Below are 25,341 nucleotides of genomic sequence, written 5' to 3' on the forward strand. Positions count from 1 at the left end.
TTCTGTAGCATGTCCCCCTCCCGCCCTCCCCACTTTTTCCTTTTTTTTTTTTTTTTAATCATTTTGGCACCATGCTGTTTACATGCCTGACTCATTTTCCTAGCTTGAATTTTGCTCATTGTTTTGTTTTGCTTATGTGTTGTTCTCCTCCTTTTTCTAGGAATCATATGTTGTCCATCCCCCCCTCAGGCTTGAAAGTCCTCAAAGAGACCCACTATCCCATATCACTGCCCAGAGGGATGATGGGAGATGCAGCCTTGATCATGTGACTTCCAGCATGATCACCTACTGCCTTCTGAGTAGAAGAACTCACTGCAGAGCAGTTTACCTCATTTTACCTTAGTCGCATGTGATGACAATGTCGAGCTCTTCCTTCCAGAGATAGAAGCGAACATTACAAAAATACACAGGGTAGTGGGTCCTTTTGTGGCTTTCCTAGTGACTCGAATTGACTTCCCCCCCACCTTTGCACAGGTGCTTTCAATAGTTTTAAAAGTGTTTCTAAAAAATATATTTTAGCCTTTTAATAAAAATCAATAAATGACTCCTTTGCTATTTCAGTTTTGCAAAAAGACCCACTATCAAAGAATGCTGCATGTGCTATTAAAAAAATGTTCCAAATGTCCATAAATCTGAGACTTGATGTATTTTTTTTTCATTTTGTCCAGTGTTATCAACTAAATTGTGTAGTTTGGGGTCCCCCCCCCGCTGTAGACGTACAGAGGAATTCAGTATATCTGTTTTAAAGACTTGTAGAACGACCCCAATTAAACGGAAGGTGTTTTGTGCTTGTTTGTGTGTATCAGATGTACCTTGCTGAGCATGTAATAATACATCCTGTACATAAGAAATTAGTTCTTTTCCGTGGCGAAAGCTACTACCTTGTACGATGCTCTAATCATACTGCATTAATTTGATTTTGCACAGTGACCTTGTAGCCACATGAGAAAGCACCTGTGTTTTTGTTCGGTCTCAGATTTATCTGGTTGAGTTGGTGTTTTCTGTTTTGGGTTTTTAATTTTGCGTGTTTTCATACCATGAAATCAGACACCGCCGAGGTTGTTACGATCCACAGCATCCACAATCTCTTCCTAGTCTCTGTTACATGAAGTTTTTATTCCAGTTACTCTTCATGGAATGACATATTTTGAACAAGTAATTTTCTTGACAAGAAAGAATGTATAGAAGCCTCCTTGCAATTAATTTCCAATGTTTACATTTTTTTAACTAGACTGTGGGATTTCTGCAGATTAATATGGAACGGAGCTCCTGGTCTGTGTATGTGTTTGACGTGTTGTAGCCGAAGCCTTGTGTGTCTTTTAAACACTAGTTGGAAAGCTCTCAATAAAAATGCCCGTTGCTGACAGCCCAGGAAACCGGGGAGGGGGAGCCTCGAGCACAATCTCACAGTTTCCACTAATGCCTTTGTAACCTGCAGTTACCTTCTGTTTTTACATCTCCCTTGGGAGCAGATGTCCGGGCTGGCAGCTGTGTAGGGCCCTCCTCCACTCCCGCGCGCAGGGAACGAGGGCTGCTCCTCCTCATCCCCTCGCCCTTCAGTATTTTCATGGATATGAATGTAAGATATATAAATATATAAACCTGCGGCTTTAACAACTGTAATACGACCTTTTGAATTAGTTACGTGTATAGATAATTAAATTCTTCATATAAAAGTTAGACGGAAATGTCTCTGTGTTTTGCTGTTGGAACCTGGCAGTGGTGACGGGGAACCAGGCAGACCAGATGTCAGCAGGGGGGGGCCAGCTGCCCACGTGTCCCATAGGACACTCGGGCCTTGAGATACCGACACCGTCCACTCCTCCCTGAGCCTGCGAATGGCCCTCCCTCTCCCCTCGCCCCCCGCCCCTAACCTGACCAAGGAGTAGAGGACTGCCCCGTACAAGATGGGTTTTGAAGCCTAGAACCGCCACGCAGCCGAGTGGTTAACTGTCTCCGCGGGCTTTTCCGTAGATGTCATTGGTCCACTGACAGGTGCGTGACTCGGCACATAACATTTTTCCGCACGACGTATCATGACAAGGGTCTGTTGACCGTCCACAAAACCGTGTGGGTGGAGATGGGAACTTTCACGTCTTCCATCCTGCCGTCGCCATCCGTTTCTGCCTGGCACGCGCCACTCTTGTCGCCTTCGCAGAGAACAGCCAGTGTGCACAGTGACGAAACTCTTTGCTCCGATGACCACGCGCTCGATTCCGATCGTGAGCTTCACTTAACCGGCGCTCTGCTGCCATTCAGTTGAAGAGTGATTTCCTTCATCAGTTCAGCAGATGTTTTTTGGGAGGTGCCCTACTGGGTTCTCGGTCCTCATGGGGTCTGGGTCCTCGGGTCCTTTTTTTTTTTTTTTTTTTTTAAGGTTTTATTTATTTGTCAGAGACCCAGAGAGAGGCAGAGACATAGGGAGAGAAGCAGGCTCCTTGCACGGAGCCTGATATGGGACTCCATCCCCCAGACATGGGATCACACCCTGAGCCAAAGGTAGACCCTCAATCACTGAGTCACCCACGTGTCCCTGGAGTCTGTGTTCTAATGGGAAGAACAAGGCAAAAATCAAACTACTGCACTCCATGTATATATATATATGGGGGGGGGTGATGAGATAATAAGTTCTGTGCCAGAGGAATGGATGTAAGTCACCACGGAGCAGCACATCCAGAGCAGAGGGGGCAGGGAGGGCGGCTGCAGGGCAGAGAACCCTTCCAGGGGTAAGTGACCTTTTAGCATAGACCTACAACAAGTAGGGGCCAGATGAAGCTGGGAAGAAAAGTGGCACAGATGTCAGGACATGCAAATGCCAAGGGATGAGTGGAGAAATCTCCACCTCCAACCACCCTCTACCTGCACCACCACTGTGGAGCAACAATGCCACCACGAGCCCCACGATGCCACAAGCCCCATGTCTTGCTCAGGACCCCTTCACCCATATAAGCCAATGTTTCTTCTCCAGCCTTGAGTTTGGCTGGAAGTGACACATTGTCAAGGTGGGTAATACTCTGCACTGTGTGTAACTCTGCACAGTACCCTCTCTGTAGAGCCTTCTGTTGGCCTCCTGGTCGTTTTCCCAGGACGCTGCTCTTTCCTCTTACAAACCATTCAGTCTGCATTTGATCGCAGGGTATCCATCCGACCCAGGGCCTCTCAGCCGGGGGGATGCTACTGCCATCTAGCGGGTGGAGGCTGGGGATGCTGTTAACTGTGCTGCAACGCACGGCCCTGCCCCCCACCCCCGGACACCAGAGAATTATCTGGCCCCAGATGGCACCAGTACCAGAGTTGAGAAACCCTGGTCCCACCCACTGGCCGTTTTGGTTAATGTTCACCTGGTTGGTCACGGCCAAAACGGTTGCCCTGTTGGTGGCGGCTGAGTTTGTTCTGGTAACTACTGTTGAGTAAACGTAATCATGTAATAAGTTCATGCTCAATATCTGTAGCATAAAATGTGTCCCAGAGTCTTGGTTCTATATTTTAGACTTGACCTTACTCTTTCTGGCTAGTCCCCAAGCCGCACAATTTGGTTTAAAGTATTTTAGTCCCATTCTCAGAGAATCTGATTGTTAAAAGATGGATAAACCAGAGGGAAAGCATCTTTTAATTAAATTAGCCAAGTAATGCCAGGTATCTCCTTTGGCCCCAGAGTTCCAAGATGTCAGGTTGTTTGTTTTTTTGGTTTTGTTTCTTTTTTTTGAGTTGTTAAACAAAAATCACTGGTCATTAAATCATTTAATTTCATAATTGGTATTGATTTGTCCAACGTGAATATATTTACAACCGAACTTTGGGTGGTACAGTGGCATATGGGGAAGAAGAGTACAAATGAGATCACCTTCCTTTTGCAGTTTTGAGTTGCCTTCCCAAGGCCAGCTGCCTCTCCGCATCTCAGAACAGGGCCTGGAGAGCCGCAGGAACAGAGTGGTGGCCGATGGGCCCAAGCCCAGACCACCTCTGCATAAAAGGGTGTCTGGGAGAAGCTGATCTAAAGCAAGGATTCATTTTTTTATGTAAAAAAAAAAAAAAAAAATTCACCATTACACAGATGGTAGAAACTGGTGTCTGCCCTGTTTCTGGAAGGGAACCGGGCAGATCCAGACTCCCATAGCAGATGGTGACTGGGCTCTCTATGCCTTCTTTGATCCCATCCGAAGAAAGGAAAAACTGATAATACCAGCTTAAGAAAACCCTCTAAATAGTAGGTTGGAACATATTCCTATTTCTCACCCATGAAACAGCAGCTCCTGTCGTTCAGTACACTGATCACCTGGGCCTACAGTAGGTTAGGTACTCAGAAATGCTGTTTGAATGAGTGGGTTGACCAATTAATGAGTAAGAAGGAAGCACTGGCGTTCATTCCTGGTACAACACGTGCCCCCCCCCCCCCCCCAAGAGGTTCCCTTTCGTGTAGCTGTGAGCTTCCTAAACGCAACAGTATCCTTGGAACAGTATCTCATGCTCATGGGGGATTTGCACCTCTGGTCTATGAAGGAGGCTAAGGACCAGAGATGCCAGGGTGCGGGGGACCTTCTTCCTGGCCAGGTCTTCCCCCTGCCTGGGGCGGGGGAGGCACCCACCCAGATTGCAGCAGGGACGGGCCTACCCAATCACGGCCTTGCTTCCTAGCCAATTGGAAAGTATTTCTGGGAGTGAATATTCATTTTTTTTTTTTTTGCCTCTAGCAAAATTAGAAGTTAATCCTATTCATTCTTTCTAGTTCCAAAAATACCCGAGAGAATTTTTAGGGAAACTACATTGACTGCCAGCAGTCCTAAAATGCACAGAGAGGGGGGAAAAAAAGCATCTTCAAAAATATCTAGTATTTTGGATCTGGTGGGGTGGGGGTTGGGGGGACATAATGAGGTCAAGGGTCAGGGTGGCTTTATGTGAATACTTCACGTCAGCCAGAGTTCTCAGGCCTTCCTTTAAGAAAACCCCACACATGAAAAACCAGATTTCCAGAATGTTTCCTGGTGTGTAGCTATTCCATTTCCCTTGGGAGAAAGTTCTAGCCTTTAAATGAAAGACTTCCCCGGGCATTTTTATTTCTTTCTTTCTAAGATGTTTATTTATTTATTAGAAAGCATGAGAGAGAGAGGAAGAGAGCACAAGCAGAGGGGGAGCAGAGGCAGAGAGAGAAGCAGACTCCCCACGGAGCAGGGAGCGGGAAGCGGAACTCGATCCCAGGACCCTGAGATCATGACCCGAGTGGAAGGCAGACACTTAAGTGACTGAGCCTCCCAGGCACCCTCCCTCAAATGATAGGACTTGATTCATGAAAAAACTGGAAGGTTTGGTTTGTAAAAAGTGAGAATCAGCCATGGAACTCTATCAGGGCCACTTGGGGTTAGGCACACTGCCTCTCAGGAACCCCCAGGTTATATTTTATGTTGTGCACAGGTGTGTGTGTGTGTGTGTGTGTGCACGCGCCTGTGTGGCCGACACACGGTCAGGACAGTGATTTATGGGCAGGTTAAACGCCTTCGCCTTCAGCTTGGTAACATCGGGTGGGATGGTGAGGTTGGGGCGCAGCCCGAAAGCAGACCCTTCAGGCCACACAAGCTTCTGGCCCAGGCCGCCAGCTGCCGTGCCCCACATCTGTTGGGCACATGGGGCCCGAGTAGTGTCGCAAGCCTCTAAAGAGGAAGTGTCCCTTCCTCTGACTCACGCCCTGATTTGGTAAAGTTGGGCAGATCCCCCTTTTCGTGTAGCCTCTCCCGGGTGACCCCGGGTGGGGGGCAAGGGGCCACTTCACCTGCCCTTTCTCCTCCAGGAACCTGTTCTCACAGTTGAACAACTGGATTCCCGTGGTGTCCCCTTCTCTGTCCTGGGCTGTCCCCTCCCCTCTTGGTCCCCAGGACGCCCCCTCAGGCACGCTGGGTCCACTCGTGGCACTCCAGCAAGAAAGCGGGAGGACGTGCATGTGTGAGCGTGTGTTGTGTGTTGTGCATGCGCGCGCAGAGATGCTCCCCGGGATGGTCCCACGACATCCAGATGTTGGATGTCGCCCCACGCTGTGAGCTGAGCACCCGGACTCTGGGAGCTGTGGGGACGTTCTTGCAAGGGCAGCCCCCAGTCCCCCGGCTCGTGGCCAGTGAGAGCAGCAGCGCCTCGGAGCCAGCCGCCTCTCGGAATCCCTACACCTGCCGTGGGAAGATGGGGAATAGGTTCCTCTTCCTACGTGGCGTTCGGCCCCAGCCAGGATGGGGAGCTGGTGCCAGATTCTAGCACCTTCTCCACGCACAGGCTCCAGGTGCAGCCAGCCTCCTCAACCTTTCCAGTCCTCCCCGCCTCCGCCCCTGCGGACCTGGGTATTTTCCAAACACAAGGGCCTGCCAGACATGCCCTTGCTCAGGGTCACCCCAAGAACGGCTGCCAGGGCGTCTCCCCGTCATCCCTGGCCTCTGCCAGAGATACGTGGTGCCAGATGTACCCACACGGCTTACCTACAAGTTCACTGTGATACTTCTTTCCATCTCTCCTAAAACTTTGGGATACTTTGGGGCCCCTGGGGGGCTCAGCAGTTGAGCATCTGCCTTCCTTTGGCTCAGGTTGTGATCCCGGGGTCCTGGGATCGAGTCCCGCATCGGGCTCCCCGCATGGAGCCTGCTTCTCCCTCTGCCTGTGTCTCTGCCTCTCTCTCTGTGTCTCTCATGAATAAATACATAAAATCTTAAGAAACACACACACAAACTAAACAACTTTGGGATATTTTATTTTTCTGCAGGCAGACAGTGGGGGTGTCCAGCACGCCGTCAACCTAACCGTAGCCTGGGCTTTTGGAGACGCTAGGAAGGGCTACAGGGTGGTGGTTCGGAGCGTGGGTTCAGCTCCCAGCTCTCCGGCGGGTTGATTGTGGGCAAGCTACTAAACCACAATTTCCACCCGGAGGGACGATTCCATTTGCATGTGAGGGACAGTAACAGCGCCAGGCAGGCAGGCAGCCCCCCACAGCCTTCTCCTTCTCACTGCAGGGGAAAGGCCTTGCACCTGGCCCCGAGCATGAAGGAATCCACTTAACCGGCTTCCTGCTTGCTCGCCGTACACCCAGACAGCGGGGGCTTGTGTGCATTTTAAGGCTTTACAGGAGACGAGCTTTGGCAGGGGAGGGATTTTGGAGAGAAAAGTTTGGACTTGGCTTCCCTAAAACCTCCAGACAGCCCGCTCCTTCGGGCACACGTCGGGGCCCCTCTCGTGCACCGGGGGAGGCCCCCCGTGTTGAAGCCAGCCGCTTCGTCAACCCTTCCCCACGTTCCCTGCAAGTGCAGAGCCGCGCAGCCTCCCCAGCAGACTCTTGGCCAAGGGGACAGGCTGCCCCGTGTTTCACACGGCCGGCGGCGGGGAGGCCAGGGAGGCCGCCGGAGCAAATGGAATGTGCGAGGCTTCTAAATGTCATGTCTGTGGACCGCGTTGGCAGGCCCATGCAGCGCCCCACAATAAACCTGTCACCGATGCATTGGGTCGCTGGGTCCTTTCTTTCTCATCACGGCCTTCTGGGGCTTGTGTTCTCTTGCCAGCAGAGACTGGAACGGTCAGCTCCCAAACATGCCAGGAGCTCATTCTTTTTGTTTGGCTTTTGTTTTGAAGCAGCCATACAGCGTGGATGGGGGACATGTGTCACGAGGGGGTGCCACCCCAAAGCGCCGTCTCCAGAGCAGCCACCCCCAGCACGCTCGAAGACTGGGAGATCAGTTCTCTCCTGCCCCCTGGAAGTAGCCCGAGAGGCCTCTCGGGATCCAGAGCTTTGTGTGCTCTGCGAGCCAGGCCCCCAGCGGAGCTCCAACCCTGTAATCTGCCCCAGAGGAGAAGGGGGGGGCTAGGCCGCCCCGCTCCTGCGTGCAGCATTACCTTGTTCCGAGGCTGCCGTGGGAAGATCCCCATGTGTCCAAGTCATCGGTGCAACCCTCCACTGTCATGGTCTCCCTCGTGCTGGGACACCCCCCCCCAGTCATCCTCAAGGGACAGAAGTCCTCCCCCCACCTCCCCTGCCTGTCCCCTCCACCCTGCCGTGGCAAGGGCCCAGGGTGCCCAGCTCCCGCGAGGCCGGGGAGGTGCCCAGCCTGCCTGCGTCTCCTGGCAAGCAGCTCTTGTCCTGCTACTTCCCTGACCATCAAGGCCAAGGAGCATGGAGCCAGGTGTCAGGCCTGTGCTCAGTGAAACGAGAGCAGACGAGGCGCCCGCGCTCATGGAGCTTGTAGGAGCCAGAGGAAACCACCCCCAGACAACGCGCAGTCGTTTCAGCTAGTCCGGACCACAGGGCCCAGAGCGTGACTGAGGACCAGGCCTGTCGCAGACGGGAAGGGCCGGGAAGGTGTCTCTAGAGAGGTGACTTGGGGGTGGAGGTCTGACTGCAGAAGCTCTCTGCGAAAGTCAGGGAGGAAAGTGCTTAGGGCCTGAGGAATCGCAAGTGCAAAGGCCCTGAGGGTGACTGAGGTTCTCCTGCCCCCTACCCCATAAGGACTACTAGCCTTCTGACCGGTCCCTGCACCAGGCTCACTGTCTCCCAGCCTCTTCTCCACCCCATGGCCAGAGAGATGTTTTAAAGGTGGAACTACTCTGCTCACGATCCCCCCGGGGCTCCCGGTCCTTGTGTGACGGTGCCCCAGATCCTGTAGCTGGGCTGCCAGTCCTCGCCTGTGTGCTCCCTTTGAGCATCGCTCGCTCACCGCTTGCTCCAGGAAGCCTTCCCTGATCAGCGCCTGCCTGTCTGGATTGCTGATGGAACAGCCCCAGATGGCTGCTCTCACCCGAACACCGGTCCAGGTTTCTAGCCCCCAAATGTGAGGCAGGTGCAGGGGCCCCGGGCCTCCAGGCTGCAGGAAGGGCCGCTGATGCTCGACGAGGTAAAGGCCCGGCCCGGGCCCCTTACAGAGCCGGTGGCTAGCATCCCTGTCTAACATTCTTTCTGCCACCTTTGAGTAACCCCGGTGGCCCCTGACAGAGGCCTGGTGGCTTCCAAGTGACCCTCTTGAAGACCGTCTCCTCCCACCTCCGAACCTCTGGGTGGAAATGCCCACTTTCCTCACCAGTCCCCACGCGCTGGGCCTGCAGTGGGGAGGAGGTGAGCGGTGAGCGGTGAGCCGAGAGCATGGACGCGGGGCCTTCCCCCACTTAGAGACCGTGTGACTCAACCTCCCGGAGCCTCCTATCTCCCCTGCTCAGGGCCAGGCGGCACGAGGGTCCTCGGACCCCCACTGTCCGGCCCCACGCTGCCTGTCTCGTCTTACCCAACCAACACTCCTCCTCTGTCACCACCATCCAGGGGTCTTGGTCACGCTGAAGCCACAGGGGGGGTGGGCCGACCCCCCTCCTCGACGCCCCCTCCTTTCCCCACTGCCCAGCCCAGCTCCACGCACTGGCCAGGGCTCAGCCCTTTGCTGACCTGCCAGTCACTTGCCGCACACGGAGCTCAGCAGGTGCAAGCCGATGCACAGACACACAGACACGCATCCCCCGCACGAGACCCTGAGCTCCCGGGGGCCAGGCCGTGCCCCACGATCATCTACCCGGGATCAGCTCTAACAAGCAGCGATGGTACCTCCCCCTGGACAGTTTGTTCCTGTGGGACGCCCCCAGCTGCCCTGCAGCTTCCAAGTTGGAGGCCATGCATCTGTGCCTTGCACATTTGCACGCCTCCCTCCTGGGTGCCATGGCCACAGTGGTCGCCCAGGAGCCGTGGTGGACAGTCCCCTTGCTCGGCGGGCTTGCTCCTTCCTCCCCAACTGGGCTGCAGGGAGAGGACACATCGGGGTTCAGTCCTTGTGCTGGGTGGCCTCGAACCCCACACAAGGCTGTGCTGATTTCAAAGCTACACTCACCTGAGGCTGGAGACGAGTGTGTTAGTCATGGGAATTGTCAAGCATCATTCTTTTTGTTTTTTTTAGGATATTTATTTATTCATGAGAGACGCAGAGAGAGAGGCAGAGACACAGGCAGAGGGAGAAGCAGGCTCCCTGCGGGGAGCCCAATGTGGGACTCGATCCCAGGACCCCGGGATCATGACCTGAGCCGAAGGCAGACGCCCCACCGCTGAGCCACCTGGGCGTCCCAGTCATGCATCATTCTTACCACCGCCCTAACTACGATGTATTTGGTTTTCTGTCTCCCCTACTAGAATGGAAGCTCCTTGGAAGCAGGGACCTGAGCGCATCTGTGCAGTTGCTGACAATGAGCAGGAAATGTCCCGGGCTCCGGTTGTCTCTTGTTGTCCCACCAGGAATCAGTTTGCCAAGTTAGGAGAAACAGCAGGGGACTGGGCTATTCTTTTTTTTTTTAAGATTTTATTTATTCACAAGAGACACAGAGAGAGGCAGAGACACAGGCAGAGGGAGAAGCAGGCTCCCTGCAGGGAGCCCGATGCGGGACTCGATCCCAGGACCCCAGGATCACACCCTGGGCTGAAGGCAGATGCTCCACCGCTGAGCACCCAGGTGCCCCAGGGACCAGGCTATTCTTAGAGGCTCGAGAAAAAAGTTCTGCCGGGATGAGGAGCACGCTACCCCCAACCCCTGGACGCCAGAGCAGGTCCCAGGACCAGTCAGCCGAGCGTCGTTCTCAGAGGAGACGCAGTGGCCTTGACCTGGCCTGGCTGCTCCCGGCCCCTGCAGGCCTCGGACGCCAAGGCCAGGAGCGCCCCCCTGGCCGGGGCTGGCGGAACGAGATGGATGGGCCACCCTTGGGCCCACTCTTTGAGAAGCTGGTGGCTTCCTTGTGAGTCTCCGTCTGCCACGACCGCAGGAGCGAAGGTTTTGTTCCTGCTAGCAGAAGCCACATGCATCCCTGGGCACTGCTGTCCCATCAGCCCAGTGAGGACCTTGAGCAGAGTGACCTTCCGAGCTCTGGCCCTGGGGTTGGGGGTCGGGGTGGCCGTGTGGCCCCCAGGAACACAGCATCAGCGGCTGCCTGGGCTCCAGGCCCTGGACGCGGGGAGGCGTTCCGAGTCACAAACGTCCCTTCCCTTTGGACAAGTTGCTCGAGTGACCCGCCTCCGACCGTCCGGCATCATCGGTTCGGCGGTTGTGACAACTCTCATGCTTCGTGAGCCTGGACAGATCTCGTTTCCGAATCCTGCTCCCGTGTCACACCCGCTGTCTGGACCTCCGGGCACCCCGCCATCCGACGGGGCGGTCCTCACTCTTGGCTGCACGTCGGAGCCGCCTGGAAGCTTCAGGACTTACGGCCGCCCAGGCCGCCCCCTGGCCAGGCGGGTTGGGTGGGGCTGGGGTACCGCAGGGATCCCCGGCTTGATGATAGCCCCTCGGGCGATTCAGATGAGCAGGCCTCCGAAGCCACAGCCCCTACCCCCCTCCAGGCGGCTGCCACGGCGACCCTTCTGGAACACAGCCCACACCTGTCCCAGCTCTGCAGCCAAAGTGTCACCGTCTCGCTCTGGCCTTTGGACTCCTTGACCCTATTTCCCCCACTGGGGCTGAATTGAGGCCCCCCAGCCCCAAACTGAAATGTTGAAGCCCTCACCCCCAGCGCCCCAGAATCTGACTATATTTGGAGGTGGGGCCTCTATTCAAGAGGCCACCAAGTTAAGACGAGGCTAGTAGGGTGGACCCTACTGCAATCTGACTGCTGTCCTTCCCCAGGAGAGGAGATGTGGACACGGAGAGTCACCAGGGACATCGGGGTACTGGGGAAAGGCCACGTGAGGGGAAGCTGACCACTGCCCGCCACGGAAAGCGGGGGGGCGGGGGCTCAAACCAGCCCTGCTGGCACCGTGATCTTGGACTTGGCGCCTCCGGACTCCATCCCTCTCATCTGAGCACCCCCTCCTACTCCCCACCAGTCTGTGGAGCCTGGTCCTAGCAGCTGTCGCTAAGCTGTCACCTTCCCAGCAGGGCGAGGGGCCCGGTGGCCCATGCAGCGTGGGACTCCCTCTGCCATGGATGAACCAAGGCTTTGGGTGTCTCAGATCCCTGTGTGCTGGATGAGGGGGTGAGCGCACAGGATTGTTGGCGAGGACGCAGTGCTTGCGAGTGTGGCTGCTGGGGGCTTTCCGCCTTGTGGTCTCTGGCTCCCCGTCACCCCTGCATCTGCTTCCCACTCCCTCATCTGTGCCCGAGGCTCCAGGCCCTGCACCACCTACTCCCCTTTCTCTGACCATCCCCCCTGCTTGGCTCCCTCACTACTTCTCCCCACCCTGGCCTGTGCCCCATGGAGTCCACCCCAAATTCCTGCTCCCCTGGAACATATTTCCGGGCCCCTCTGGTCAAAAATAGTGCACACACATTCCAATAAAAACGTGTCTGTACTTCTGTGCCCTGATTCGCCTTGTGTATCCGGAGGATTTATTGATGGTCGTGGCCAAGGACCCCTGAGCTGGTGCGGGATGGGAAGCAGGAGCTCAGGGGGCGTCCGGCCGGCGGAGCGTGTGACTCTTAATCTCGGGGTTGTGAGTTCGAGCTCCACGCTGGGTGTGGAGATGACTTAAAAATAAAATATTCCAAAAAAAAAACAAGAAAGAAATCAGGAGCTCAAGAAGAAGGGGAAAACGCAGGTGGAAACATAAGCGAGGCCAGGAATGAGCTAACAGGTGCAGACCACAGGGCCCCTGACGCCCCGCCAGGGACGTCATTGGCTATAAAGCCATGCATGTTATGCCTTTAAGTAAAAAGTTACCAATATTCTTATTTATGGCAAATTAAGAGAGAACCTGACTATGAGAGTAGCTGGATCTTTGCAAATGCTCTGTGGTCATCAAACTGGCTGGCAACTCACATAGATCGGAGTCCCCGTCTTAGGAGGAAATGTTACCTGGCAGCCACGTTGGCACTTTGAGGCTGCTGGGTCACTCCAGCGTGGAAGCCCCCGCAGGGAGCCGGCCTAGTGGGGCCTGGTGAGTCCCCAAGACAGGCTGGACGGGGCGGCCTGGGCTCAGCTGGCCATAAGGCACAGGGGGCTTTGGTGGCCTCAGGAGACATTTCCCCAGCTCCCACCACAGGTCTCCATGCCCACTAGCTTCTCTGGGGCCCCACGGAAATCTAGTCTGAGGGACTTCAACCCTGAGGTCTCAAGGACGGCAGCTTATGGCGGTGCCTCTACCGGGTATCTGTGCTTCGGCAAGAACCAGAGTCTGGATGGGCCACCCGAGCCTCTGGTAGACCAAAGCCCCCCAAGGACGGGGACCCCCACTCGCCTCATTCATCACCAGATCCCAGCTCCATGCACAGCTGCATGGCAGGATGCACAAGTCCGCGGCCTGGGGATCGGGGTTGGGGGTGGCGGTGGTCAGACGTCAGCTGCAGGTGGAGGACAAAGTGCTCTGACCAGAGGACCTTCTTTATGTCACATCCATTGTGGCCTTTCCTATGTGACAGGCCATCCCGCGTGTGCCATTCTTTCCAGGGGGTTGAAGGCAGCACCGTTAGATTCATTGTCCAGAACAATCCAGGGTAGCCTTGGTGGGGAAGTGGGCTCACCTGGTGGGAGACACCGGGGCCGTGGGGCCCCTGTTACCTACATTCAGGCCAAGCCTGGAGAAGCCTTCAGTCGAGAGGGGAGCTCCGGCTCCAGGGTGTGTCCTGGTGAGCGGGGCCGCTTAGCCAGGGATTTGGGCCGGGGGTCCCCAGAGACTCTGGCAAGTGCTTTCCCTTAAAGATAAAAATCTATGCCTGGGTTTCCGTATTGCTGAGTGGTACCCAGATTTCTCACCTGGTCCCTCTGGCATTATGAGGACTGTGATGGAATGTACTTCCGCCTTACCCCCCTGCCACTCCCCACCTTATCTCCATCCCTCGTCCCACCACCTTATCCCCTTCCTACTTCCCACCTTATTTCTTTCCCACTTCCCACCTTAGCCCCTTCCCGCTTCCAACCTTATCTCCATCCCTTGTCCTATCACCTTATCCCCTTCCCTCTTCCAACCTTATCCTCTTCCTACTTCCCACCTATCCCCTTCCCTCTTCCCACCTTATCTCCATCCCTTGTCCTATCACCTTATCCCCTTCCCTCTTCCAACCTTATCCTCTTCCTACTTCCCACCTATCCCCTTCCCTCTTCCCACCTTATCTCCATCCCTTGTCCTATCACCTTATCCCCTTCCCTCTTCCAACCTTATCCTCTTCCTACTTCCCACCTATCCCCTTCCCTCTTCCCACCTTATCTCCATGCCTTGTCCTATCACCTTATCCCCTTCCTACTTCCAACCTATCCCCTTCCCACTTCCCACCTTATCCCCTTCCCACTTCCTATCTTACCTCCTTCCCTCTTCCCACCTTATCTCCATCCTTCTTCCCACCACCTTATCCCAGGATCTTCCCACTTTCCTACTTTCCACTTTTTCTGCTTTCCGCTTCCCACTTTATCTCCCACAGCGTCTCTGCATTTATCTGGCACGCTGGCCCCACATCCGCAGCATAATGGCCCATCCTCCCTGATACAGGACCCCCCCCCCCAGCCTTCCTCTGTCGGTATGAGGAGCAGGAGCATCTATTTCTCCGAGTCCTGCCAACTCCACCATCCTGTCGCAGCCTAGAGGCCTGTTCTCCACTGCCTGCTATTTCACGTTTACTTTTCATGTCGAGTCTCCCTCCGGGCTGTGAGTTTCCTTGTGGACAAGGACTTTATCTTGCTCATTTCTGTGTCTCTTGGACTTCCTAGGAACTTAATAAATATTTATTGACCATCTTATAGTATATCTTGGCCCGTTCATACCAGGAGCAAGGCCTGTTTATTTGCTTTGCTCCGTGGCCAGCTTGCTGTGGGGGCTGGTTTGGTTTTTGAAATTATGGGTCTTGTTGGGAAAGGAAGTAGAGCGGTCGGGGGTGCAGAGAGGGGGGTGATTCTCAGGTTTTACCCTAAGTGCTTCTGTATCCTTTGAACTGTCTACAGTAAGCCTGTGTTTATGTATTACTTTCGTAATAAAGCAATTTATTTAGATTATGCTGTTCAAAGAAACATTTCCAATTGAGGGGACAGGATAACCTCTCTGGGTAAAATTTTCCCATATTCTCTCCAGTGCCCCAGCCTCAAATCCTTCCAAAGGGGTGCCATGGCCCTCTCCATTTTATAGATGTGTCTAACTACACAAAAGTACAAGGGACAGCACATAGATTAGGAATTTTATGTGGGCTGTAGTTGGGGATCATTTTTAACTGCCTGGAGTCACTCGAAATATTATTTCAGCTGGGAGTGGATTATAGTTAGTTCTAAGAAACCCTTCATCACACCGAGCTGTCCATGAAAAGTTATTTGCTGTACTTTATCCTCTCGCTTTTCACCGGGAAAGTGAGCCAGAAAACCATGTTTATCCTGGTTCCCAAAGGAGAGAAGGACCACGTCCCTCCACCCTTAAAGAAAACTTCTATTTGAAATGTCTTTTCCATTTACCCTGCTCTGAATAATGCACTTTTTAAACTCGTTTGTTTTTCTAAATACTAAATTTTTCAAAGAAACGATATTTTTTAGTTCAAAGTGCCTGCTTCAAGTCTGTAATGGTTCTCTCAGTCTGGCAACCACCAGCAAGGATTTTTAAAACAGCATCCTACAGGTCAGTTCGGTAGCTAAAAAGACGATTGAAAGCCAACACTGTTGGCTTACAATGCTGAGACGAATCTCCCCCACAGAATCTCTGCTTTTCGTTGCATCCTGAGGCCTGGAGAGGCCGAGCCATGCCCCTGTCTCCAGGCAGGCTGGTAGGTGGACGGTGTGGGGTGGAATTTGTTGGGGGCAAGCAGCCCAGAGTCCCACAGCCTCTCCCGGCTCCATCAGCTCTGATGTGGGTCTGCGGGTGGATGGACCAGAAAGCCGGAGCTGCCCAGAGTAGGAGGCCATGTGGCCTCCTCATGCCCCCCACCTGCCCTTGTGCAACAGACCTCCAGTGCACCCCACACTGGCCCCAACACCTGGGATTCTGGAACTGATGGCTTTAATCCACCCTAGACCTTGTGCTCTTGCTCTGGCTCTGAGCTTCTTCAAACTGTACCATGTAAAACTTGAAGACTCGGAAGAACTTCTGAAATCCAGAGCAGTGGATGCAGTACAAGCCTCTGTTTGGTGGGGAGTCAGCACCACCCTCAGCCTGCTGTGTGTGTGTGTGGGGGATACCACCTTCAGGCTGTGGAGGGAGTCAGCACCACCCCCAGCTGATGACCCCAGGCTTAGCCTGCTCTTGAGGGCAGGCATTCTCCTCTTTCCCTGTAAATCCTCCTCCATCAGCTAGGGCCAGACTCATAGTAGGACATCCAGTAACAATTTGTGGAATGAATGAATGAGATCTGCGAACAAGCTTCAAGAGGACCCGCGGACCTTATAAAATTGTGTGCAAAAAAAAAAAAAAAAATTGTGTGCAAATTGTGCGTCTATTGTGTGTGTTGTACCCATGGGTTTTCTGGGGTCCAAGTTGATAGCATCCGTCATACCTTCCAAGGGAAATTGTGACCTAAGGGGACGTTCCAAAGCCTGGTCCAACCAGTGCCCAGGTTTTTTTAAATTTTTTTTTTTTGACCAATGCCCAGTTTGTATCCCTGCAAACATCACCGCACAGTGGTTGTGGGATGAGTCTTAGAACTGCAGCCCCAAACAATATCCACAATATTCTGACATCCCTGCAGAAAGGAATGTCCTGAAAATTCTAGGGGAAGACTCTGCGCCATGGGGGTTCAGACAAGTCCCCAAGGACTGCACCCTGCCCTGTAACAAGAAATGGCCTCAGCCCTGGGCTCTTGGAGCCACTCATGGGAAGCTTTGGTGAGAACAGAGCAGGAAGGGGGTGTCTCCTCCCAAACGGAAGAGTGTTTCCCAGGTGACTCTCTCCTGAAGGCCAAAGAAATCAGTGGCATCACTCTACTTTCCAGAAACCGAAGCTCACGCAGAGGCTGGCCGAACTGAGCAGAGTGAGCCATCAGGACTTGCTTCCTTCCTGAAAGTTCACCGAGGAGGTAGTGGTTCGAATAAAGCCCGGCCAACGCCCCAAGCCACGAGGGACAGCTGGGCCGGGCTGGTGGCTGAGCAGAGGCCCCAGGCCGCAGGTTCAGCTGCAGCGCTGCGCCGTGCTTTGTGCTCAGCGCATGGCCCTGCGGAACGACAGCTTGGCCACACCACAGTGGCTTTCGATGAGGTCTCAGATGGATGGGCGTGGAGGGTATTAACGTCAGGACGGCTCATCCCTGCTGCTTTCCCGGCATCCATCTGCCTGCCCATCCTGGAATTGTCCTGTTCCAGGAAGAGAAGCTGCCGCATTCTAGAAAGCGCATTTGGCCAGGGAGGTGAAAAGACTGAGGCCTGGAAGCACTCAGACTCGGAGTTAATGTCTGGCACAGTAACACGCTCGCTAAGAAGTCAGTGATATCATTCGCCCCCAGAGGGATCATTCTATTTCCAGAAGCTTCCAGCATGCTGACTAGGTCATGAGCCCAAATAACTACCTATGAGGTGTGTGTGTGTGTGGCGGGGGGTGATAATCTGATTTCTAACAAGTTCCCCGGTGCTGCTGCTGCTGCTGGTCTGGGGTCCTTGATGCCCACTGGTGGCCACAGGTGTTTTCACGTCGTGCTCCATCGCGCCCCCTCGTGGGGAGACGGTATGAGAACAGCAAGTGAATGGGGTTCTGGGCCCCGACTCCCACCCACATCCAGGACACCTCTCAGCCTGTTTTATAAAATCTGATTTTTGTGTGTGTGATTAAATGAAAAACCCGCCACAAAAAGGAGAGGAGAGCCCACTGGCCTGGAACAGGTGGGGCCAGGCCTGGATGAGGGGCATTCCTGGGAACAGAGCTCCCCACCCTTCATCCCAGTGTGTCAGGGGACAACCTCTGCTGATAACCTGAGAACTTTCGATGCAGACAAAACCCTAAATGACCGGCTAAGTGAGCAGAGGCAAGGGCAGGCACCGCCTCCTGTGCGTGCCCCATGTGAGGTCAACAGAGCCATTGTCTCAGGCACCTGGGGCCACCTTTGTGCCCACCTGCCTGCCGTTGGAGGGGTTTCCCTGTCTGTCTGCAGGCCTGCTGCTCAGCTCCACAGGCCCAGGGCAGCAGCCTGGCTCCGTTTAGGGGGCACCATCTGAATGCACTCCACGCCTGTCTCCCCAGGCCCATCGGGAGCCTCAGCACAGCCACTTCGTCCTCCCAAATCCAACCTTGGGATAACTTGATCCCCTCCTGTAGATTGGACCCGAGGTAGAGCCCAGTTTCTGGTGTCAAAGTGTCAGGTTAGACTCTTGGCCACCCCCCAGCTGAGAGATCTTGGGTAAGTCAGCCTGTCTAAACCTTCATTCCCCCGTCGGTAAAATGGTGATGATTGTGGGATCTAGGTGAGCCTTCAGGACCGCTGTCCACGAAAGGCTCCTTGTACTGCACCTGGCAGGCGTGAGCCCTCAGGAAATGTGGGTCAATTGCTGTTTTGTCTTCTTTCGATGTTATTTTAGCGGTTTTGATGAAGCAGGAGCATGCCGACTGTATTAGTTTGCTAGGGCTGCTGTAACAAATGGCACAAACGGGGAGGCTGAAAACAATGGAAATTTATTTTCTCACACTTTTGGAGATAACTCCACAATCAGGTGTTGGCCAAACCATGTTCCTCTGGAGGATTTAGGAGAGATTTTTTTCCATGCCTTTCTCTTAGCTTCCAATGGCTGCCAACGATCCTTGGGGTTCCTTGGCTTACAGCGGCTTCACTCCAGTCCTTGCCTGTGTTGTCACATGACCTTCTTTCTGTCTGTCTCTGTATATCTTCTTTTTTTTTTTTTAAGATTTTATTTATTTTATTTGAGAGAGAGAGAGCAGGGGAACTGGCTAAAGGAAAGGGAGAATCTCAAGTAGATTCATGCTGAGCATGGAGCCTGAGATGGGGCTCGATCCCACGAGATCATGACCTGAGCAAAACCAAGAGTCAGATGCTTAACCGACTGAACCACCCAGGTCCCCCTGTATGTCTTCTTATAAGGACATATTGGATTAGGGCTCACCAGTCATATTGGGTTAGGGCTCACGTTCATTGACTAAGACTTCCTCTTAATTTGATTGTATCTGCAGAAACCCTATTTCCAAATAAGGTCACATCCACAGGTGCCAAGGGTTAGGACTTACAGGTGTATTATTAGGGGACACAAATTCAACCCATAGCACTGCCCAACTAGAGTGAGACCACAGGGGCCCGCAGGCATGAGGCCCCGGAGCTCTTCACTGTGAAGCTGCGAGCGCATCCCTCGACTTGCCCTGAAATGTCCCGATGGTTGTGTTTTCCAGGGTGCTCAGACTTACACCTCTTGGATATGTTGACCCCAACGGAGAGAAAGCGACAAGGATACATCCATGAGCTCATTGTCACAGAGGAGAACTATGTGAATGACCTGCAGCTGGTCACAGAGGTAAGGGCCGCGGTGGGTGCTGGGGGTGCTGGGAGCACTGGCAGAGAGGGTGGGGAGGGGGTGCTCTGTGAAGGAGGACTCTCTCCTGATTCTCAGCCTGAGAAATTTTCTGACATGTGGGGAGGCATCTGGATGGGAAATCACATAGGAGATTCGTACCCAAGAGAAGGTGGTTGGACTCTCATCCATGGCCCTCTGAGTCATCTCGATAGAGGGGCAGAGATCACTCGTGCCAAGGGGTGAATGAGTCCCTGAGGAGGTGTATGGAAGGAGACCTGTGGGCAGGAAATTGAGAGTCTAGACTCTACTCAGAAGTAGGGGCTTAGCCACCAACTAGTTGATGCCATCGAGCTTGTCACATGGTGTCCTGGCTCTCAGGGTTGGCATTTGAAAATGGCAGCCAACCTGGCCAAGTTCTCATGGTACAATTTCCCCCTGAGGAAAATCTGCTGCAGAGAATGAAGATGTTTCTTCTCGGGTCCTGATGCACACCCCTAACTCCCTCCCCCGACCCGGATGACACCTCATTTTGTCTCTCCCCCGGGTAGCTGATGAAAGGCCTGGGCCTCTTGGTCTAGGAGGAGGGGGAGACGCAGAGTTGGGAACCCCTGCTTTTCAGGAAGCCTTTTGCTCATACTCATGGGAAAATGCCGTATTAGTGAACAGGGGTTTGTAGGGCTGGATGGGAGGGTCACTCAACAGTTTGAAAAGTGCTATAACAGTTTTGAAACTCCTGCCATCCCCCACCCCACCCCCCACCTCCCACCATCTAACTGCTGTGCAACCATCTCCTTGGGCCCCAGGAAAACCACCACCCAGCTGCCCTGTGTTGAATGAGAATAGGAGGTAGGATGGGTTCCTGATCCAGGAGGCCACCATTCCTGCATTAGGACATGTTAGTGAACACTCAAAAAAGGCGCCCCTTCCTCAGGACGCTTGACTGTCACTTAAATGCACAACCTAGGATGCCTAGGATGAGAATGTCACTGCCCTGAGACGTGGCCCTTGTGTGCAGTGGGCTGGCATATGCCAGCTTCAACGTCAGCCTGAGAATGCATGAAGAATAGGGCTCCCAGGGGACAGCCCGAGCCTGACCACGTTTATTTCAATGATAGGCTGTCCCCTGTCTAAAGACCCTTCAGAAGAGCAGCCCACCTCCGGTGGTAGACAATGACCTCCTTGGAGGCAGGGCCTCACCACCAGGTGGGGCTGGGCCGAGAGCTGTGATGCACCCCGAGCCACCCAGCCACACAGAGCTTGGAGCCTGGGCAGGCTCGTTCCCTTCCCGGAGCCACAGCCAGTCCTTACCCGAGGCCCACCCAGCGCAGGCCGAGGGCCTAGCCGAGCTGCAGAAGCCTCCACCCAGGCTCTCTGGCGGAGGCCCTGCTGCCCACAGCTGCTCCCTTAAGGATGCCCCAGGCTTGTCTGGGCAGCAGATCCTGCCATGTGCATCCTGAAGCCCCCACTCCCCCCCACTCCCCTCCCCTGCTCCCCTCAGTGGGCAGATACGAGTGTGCATGACTGCACAGGCCTCTCACCTTTGTCCTGCTGGAGATAAGGCCCATCCTCTGGAGTTCAGCTGCCCCCCCCCTTTGTTGAACAGTGCACACCTGCTGGGGACCCCCCCAACCGCTCAGGCAGGCAGAGGAGGGGCCGTCTGCTGCAGAAGCTGCGGGAAGGCGGGGGGCCAGCTTCCGGGCCTCCCCCCAGCCCCCACAAGGGCGCAGACGCGTGTTGGAGTTGTAAAGCTAACTGTTTGCTTTCTGAACTGCTTCGTTTTCTGCACCTGTAGATCTTTCAGAAACCCCTGATGGAGTCTGAGCTGCTGACAGAAAAAGAGGGTGCTATGATTTTTGTTAACTGGAAGGAGCTGATTATGTGTAATATCAAACTATTGAAGTAAGCCTCTCCCCGCTAACCCCAGCCTCGCTTCGCGCCCCCCCCCCCCCAAGGCTCTCACACACTAGAACTTTTGTGTGGGTGCGTCCGTGTGTCCCCCATGCATGCCGCCCCATGTGTCTCTCCCCGCCTCTTTTGCTCATTTCCACTCACAAGCACCATGGCTCCTTTGTGCCCCCGATGCTTTCCAGAAACATCCACCCCCCCCACGCCCCCTAGTCTGTCACTGCAGAGAGTTGAATGCCAAGATCCTGCTTGTACCGGGGTCTAGGGACTCTGGAGCGGGGCCCGGGGTGGCTCCTGACCGCGGATCTGCTCCTTCCTAGGGCCTGGGCAGCTCCCCACTCCCCTGCCCACAGACCCAGGGGTCCTGGGGCGAATGTTCCTGTGGGACCTTCTTGGCTCCTGCAGGTGGAAAAACAATAGGAACATTTGCTGCCCATCATTTTCCTCAGATCCACGCCCTGAGAGGATGTATATATTAAAGATTTTATTTATTTATTCATGAGAGACACAGAGAGAGGCAGAGACACAGGCAGAGGGAGAAGCAGGCTCCATGTAGGGAGCCCGATGCGGGACTCGATCCCAGGACCCCGGGATCACGACCTGAGCTGAAGGCAGAGGCTCAACCACTGAGCCACCCAGGCGTCCCTGGAGCTGCTTATATTTTATTCCCATTTCAGTTTCCAGAGGCAAAGTGCAGGGCCAGAGAGGAAGCTCTGGGCCTGGAGTCAGCAGACCAGTTCCCTGTCCTTCCTTTCTGAGCCTCTGGGTCCCCAGCTGTGAGGTCAGGGGAGGGAATTATGTCATCACGAGGGTCCCTTCCAGTTCTACAAAGAATCCCCCACATCGGGGCCCAGGGGGCCATGGTTTGGAACATCCCTGGCTAAGAACACGGAGTAGGCCCAGGTCCGCGGGGATACAGCCAGCCTGGGAGGACCGTCCTCCGCTGGGCCCAGGGGTGGAGAGCAGCCCCGGGAGCTGGCGTCCCTTCCTGATCAAGACATTCACAGAACAAGCAAGTAGCCATTTCCTACATGTGACCCCTTGTTCTTATAAATCCCGGTCCCCACTTTCCTGAGTGTGTGTTTGGGGGCGGTTGAGGGATGGAGAGAGAGCTGGATGTGAAGCAAAACTATGACACCTGCTTTCTCTGTGCTCTGGAGAACTAATACTCAGAGGGGACCCCGAGGGGTGCTTGGAGAAAGTATTTCCATCCTCCTCCTCCAGAACGATGCTATGGAAGCTTCTGGGTCAGGCGCTCGGGCTCACACCTTGCTCTGGCCCTACTGGCTGTGTCTCTGGGCAAGTCACTTAGGCTCTCTGGGTCCTCAGTGTCCTCGTCTGTGAAATGGGGATGATAAGTGTACCTCCTGCATCGGGTGGTTATTAGGGGGTCATTAGATGACAGGTGCCTGGCCTTGGAGAGAGGCCGCCCTATCCCCTGGGGCCGGGGAGCTGGCAGCCCCTGACCCTAACACACACTCAGCCTAAAGGGCTGGAGACAAGTTGTTCCAAAATAGACACAGAAGTTTTCTGTTGAAAATATTCCTACAAGTTAACACCCCCGCCTTGGGCAGCTGTCAGTGGGGGGTGGGCAGGTGGGAGATGTGTCTGATGTGCCCAGGTCCCCCCGCCACCCGCCCATCGGGGAAGGTCCGACTGAAAGCGCTGCTGGCATCGCCCCCCCCCCCCCGTACCTTTCCGTGGTCCCCCCACTTCACCCTCCCTCCTGTCATGTCAGGGAAGCAGAAGCCCCTTCCCAGAGCCCTGTCCTGGCCAGGCCCGTGTGCTCCTTCCTCCCATTGGCTCCGATGTGCTCCAGGGCCCTGTTTCCGTTGGGGGAGCCGGGCTGGGAGAGGGCCAGTGCCTCACGGCACACACCAGGCAAGCCGGGCCCAGGCTGCTCTGTGGGTGACCCGCGGACGTCCCAGCCAGGGCTGCCCCCCTCCGGAAAAGAATGTGGAAGCAGGAGGCAAATGCCCTAATATTTTTATTTTTATTTTTAAAAAGATTTTATTTATTTATTCATGAGAGACACAGAGAGAGGCAGAGACACAGGCAGAGGGAGAAGCAGGCTCCATGCAGAGAGCCTGATGCGGGACTTGATCCCGAGACCCCGGGATCACGGCCTGAGCCAAAGGCAGATGTCCAACCACTGAGCCACCCAGGTGTCCCTGTCCTATGTTTTTGTCTGGGCTCCAGCATCTTCTAACTTGTTCTGGGCAGTTTTCCTTGGACCCCTTGTTTTGGGGCCTGTAAAAGTGCAGTCATGGTGCTCGCCCTGTGGGGCATGCGGGGGTATTCTGAGGAGCGAGGAGGTCGGCCGTACTACTGGCCCGCTGTCAATCATGTCCATGTACCCCGACAGCACCCTCTCCCCTCACGGTGTCCCTGAGCTCTGTCCCCTTCCTCTGTCCCCATCAGTTAATTTGGGTGAATTTTCTAATGGTTTCCTATTCTAGAAAAAATATTTATTAGGAGCCTCCTGGGGGCCTGATTTCTTTTGCTTCTCTTCAATACGTTAAAATTTTAATTTATTTTTTAGTTAAAAAAATTTACACATACAGAAAAATGAAAAGAATTATGGGGTGAGCGCCCATATTGTAGATTGTACCAGGAACATTTTGCTATGTTCCTTCATTGCATCACCTTAATTTCCTCATGCAAAGGAATGACCCCAATGATGGGGAGATTCTAGGGCTCCTTGCAGGCTGGCAGAGGAAGGCGTGTTTGGATAGAGAGTATGAGGCAGCCCTCCCTGCACGGTCACTAGTGAGCAGCTGCATATCTGGCCTTCCTGACCCAAGAGCCAGCGACTCCTTGTGCTTGGTGGGAGTGGGGAGGACATGGGACTTAGGAAACAGATAAAGAAGAAGTAAATAAATGAAAATAAAGGGGTGCTAACTGGGGCCTAGGGACTTCCTACTAATAAGGCCTCTGGTTGGCAGTTAGAACGGATGATTCGGGATCCCTGGGTGGCGCAGCGGTTTGGCGCCTGCCTTTGGCCCAGGGCGCGATCCTGGAGACCCGGGATCGAATCCCACATCGGGCTCCCAGTGCATGGAGCCTGCTTCTCCCTCTGCCTGTGTCTCTGCCTCTCTCTCTCTGTGACTATCATAAATAAATAAAAATTAAAAAAAAAAAAAAAAGAACGGATGATTCGCTCTCTTACTGGTGAGCTGTGAAATTTGCTTTTAAGAAGCAGAGGAGGGAAGAAGGATCTTTTCACAGTAAGAGCAGGTGTCTCGGCCCAGCTGTCAGAAGTGATAGCAGAGGGGATGCAGACGTGACGTAGGGCCATGCGACGTAGGGCCATGCAAACCCAGGTCCTGGGAGATGTTTGCCTTTAATCAATCTCCTTTCCTTCCTCCTTGCTTGGAGAAAAATGAAGGAGCATCTAAAAAAAAAAAAAAAAAGTGACCTTTTTAACTTAATTAAGATAGACATAATTTTATTTATGTATTTTTAATTAATTTATTTATTTTTAAATATTTCTTTTCCAGTTTTGATTTTCTTATGGAAACACATATTTCAACAGTTTTCTTTTTTTTTAAGATTTTTATTGATTTATTCTTGAGAGACAGAGAGAGAGAGGCAGAGACACAGGCAGAGGGAGGAGCAGACTCCATGCAGGGAACCTGATGTGGGACTTGATCCCGGGACTCCAGGATCGCGCCCTGGGCCAAAGGCCGGCACTAAACCGCTGAGCCACCAGGGCTGCCCTATGTATTTTTTTTTTAATGATTTTCTTTATTTGAGAGAGAGAGATAGCCAGAGAGAGAGAGGGAGAAGCAGGTTCCCCTCTGAGCTGGGAGCCCCACACGGGGCTCGATCCCAGGACCCCAAGATCATGACCTGAGCCAAAGGCAGATGCTTAACAGACTGAACCACACAGGTGCCCCCAGACATACTTTTTTTTTAAGCAGAAAACAAATACAAGGAGTAACCTAGCTCGGGGATAGAGACAGGGTGGAGGGAACTTTGGGCTGGGGGGGGCAGGAGGGTGAGGTGGGGCACGGAGATGCCAGGAGTGGTGGCAGGGAGAGGAGCTGCGGGCGAGGGAGCGGACAGAGAGAAGTCGAGGTGGCAGGAGCACCCGGGGGGGAGCACAGG

At 54.0% G+C, this 25,341-nt stretch overlaps 1 protein-coding gene across 6 annotated transcripts in view; it reads left to right on the forward strand.

The window, feature by feature from the left end:
• The window catches only part of ITSN1 (intersectin 1), a 216,032-nt gene that overhangs the window by 163,444 nt on the left and 27,247 nt on the right, over positions 1-25,341 (forward strand). For 4 of the 6 annotated variants that reach the window (XM_077879070.1, XM_077879068.1, XM_077879071.1 and 1 more), the window contains 2 exons: positions 19,205-19,326; positions 21,119-21,225. In XM_077879070.1, coding sequence (XP_077735196.1) covers positions 19,205-19,326; positions 21,119-21,225 — 229 coding nt within the window. Of the gene's footprint in view, positions 1-160; positions 1,681-19,204; positions 19,327-21,118; positions 21,226-25,341 lie in introns of those variants that run through there. The other 2 variants (XR_013368767.1, XM_077879072.1) reach the window with 2 other exon arrangements.

The sequence above is a fragment of the Canis aureus genome, chromosome 30 (genome assembly GCF_053574225.1).
Source record: "Canis aureus isolate CA01 chromosome 30, VMU_Caureus_v.1.0, whole genome shotgun sequence".
NCBI lineage: Eukaryota > Metazoa > Chordata > Mammalia > Carnivora > Canidae > Canis > Canis aureus.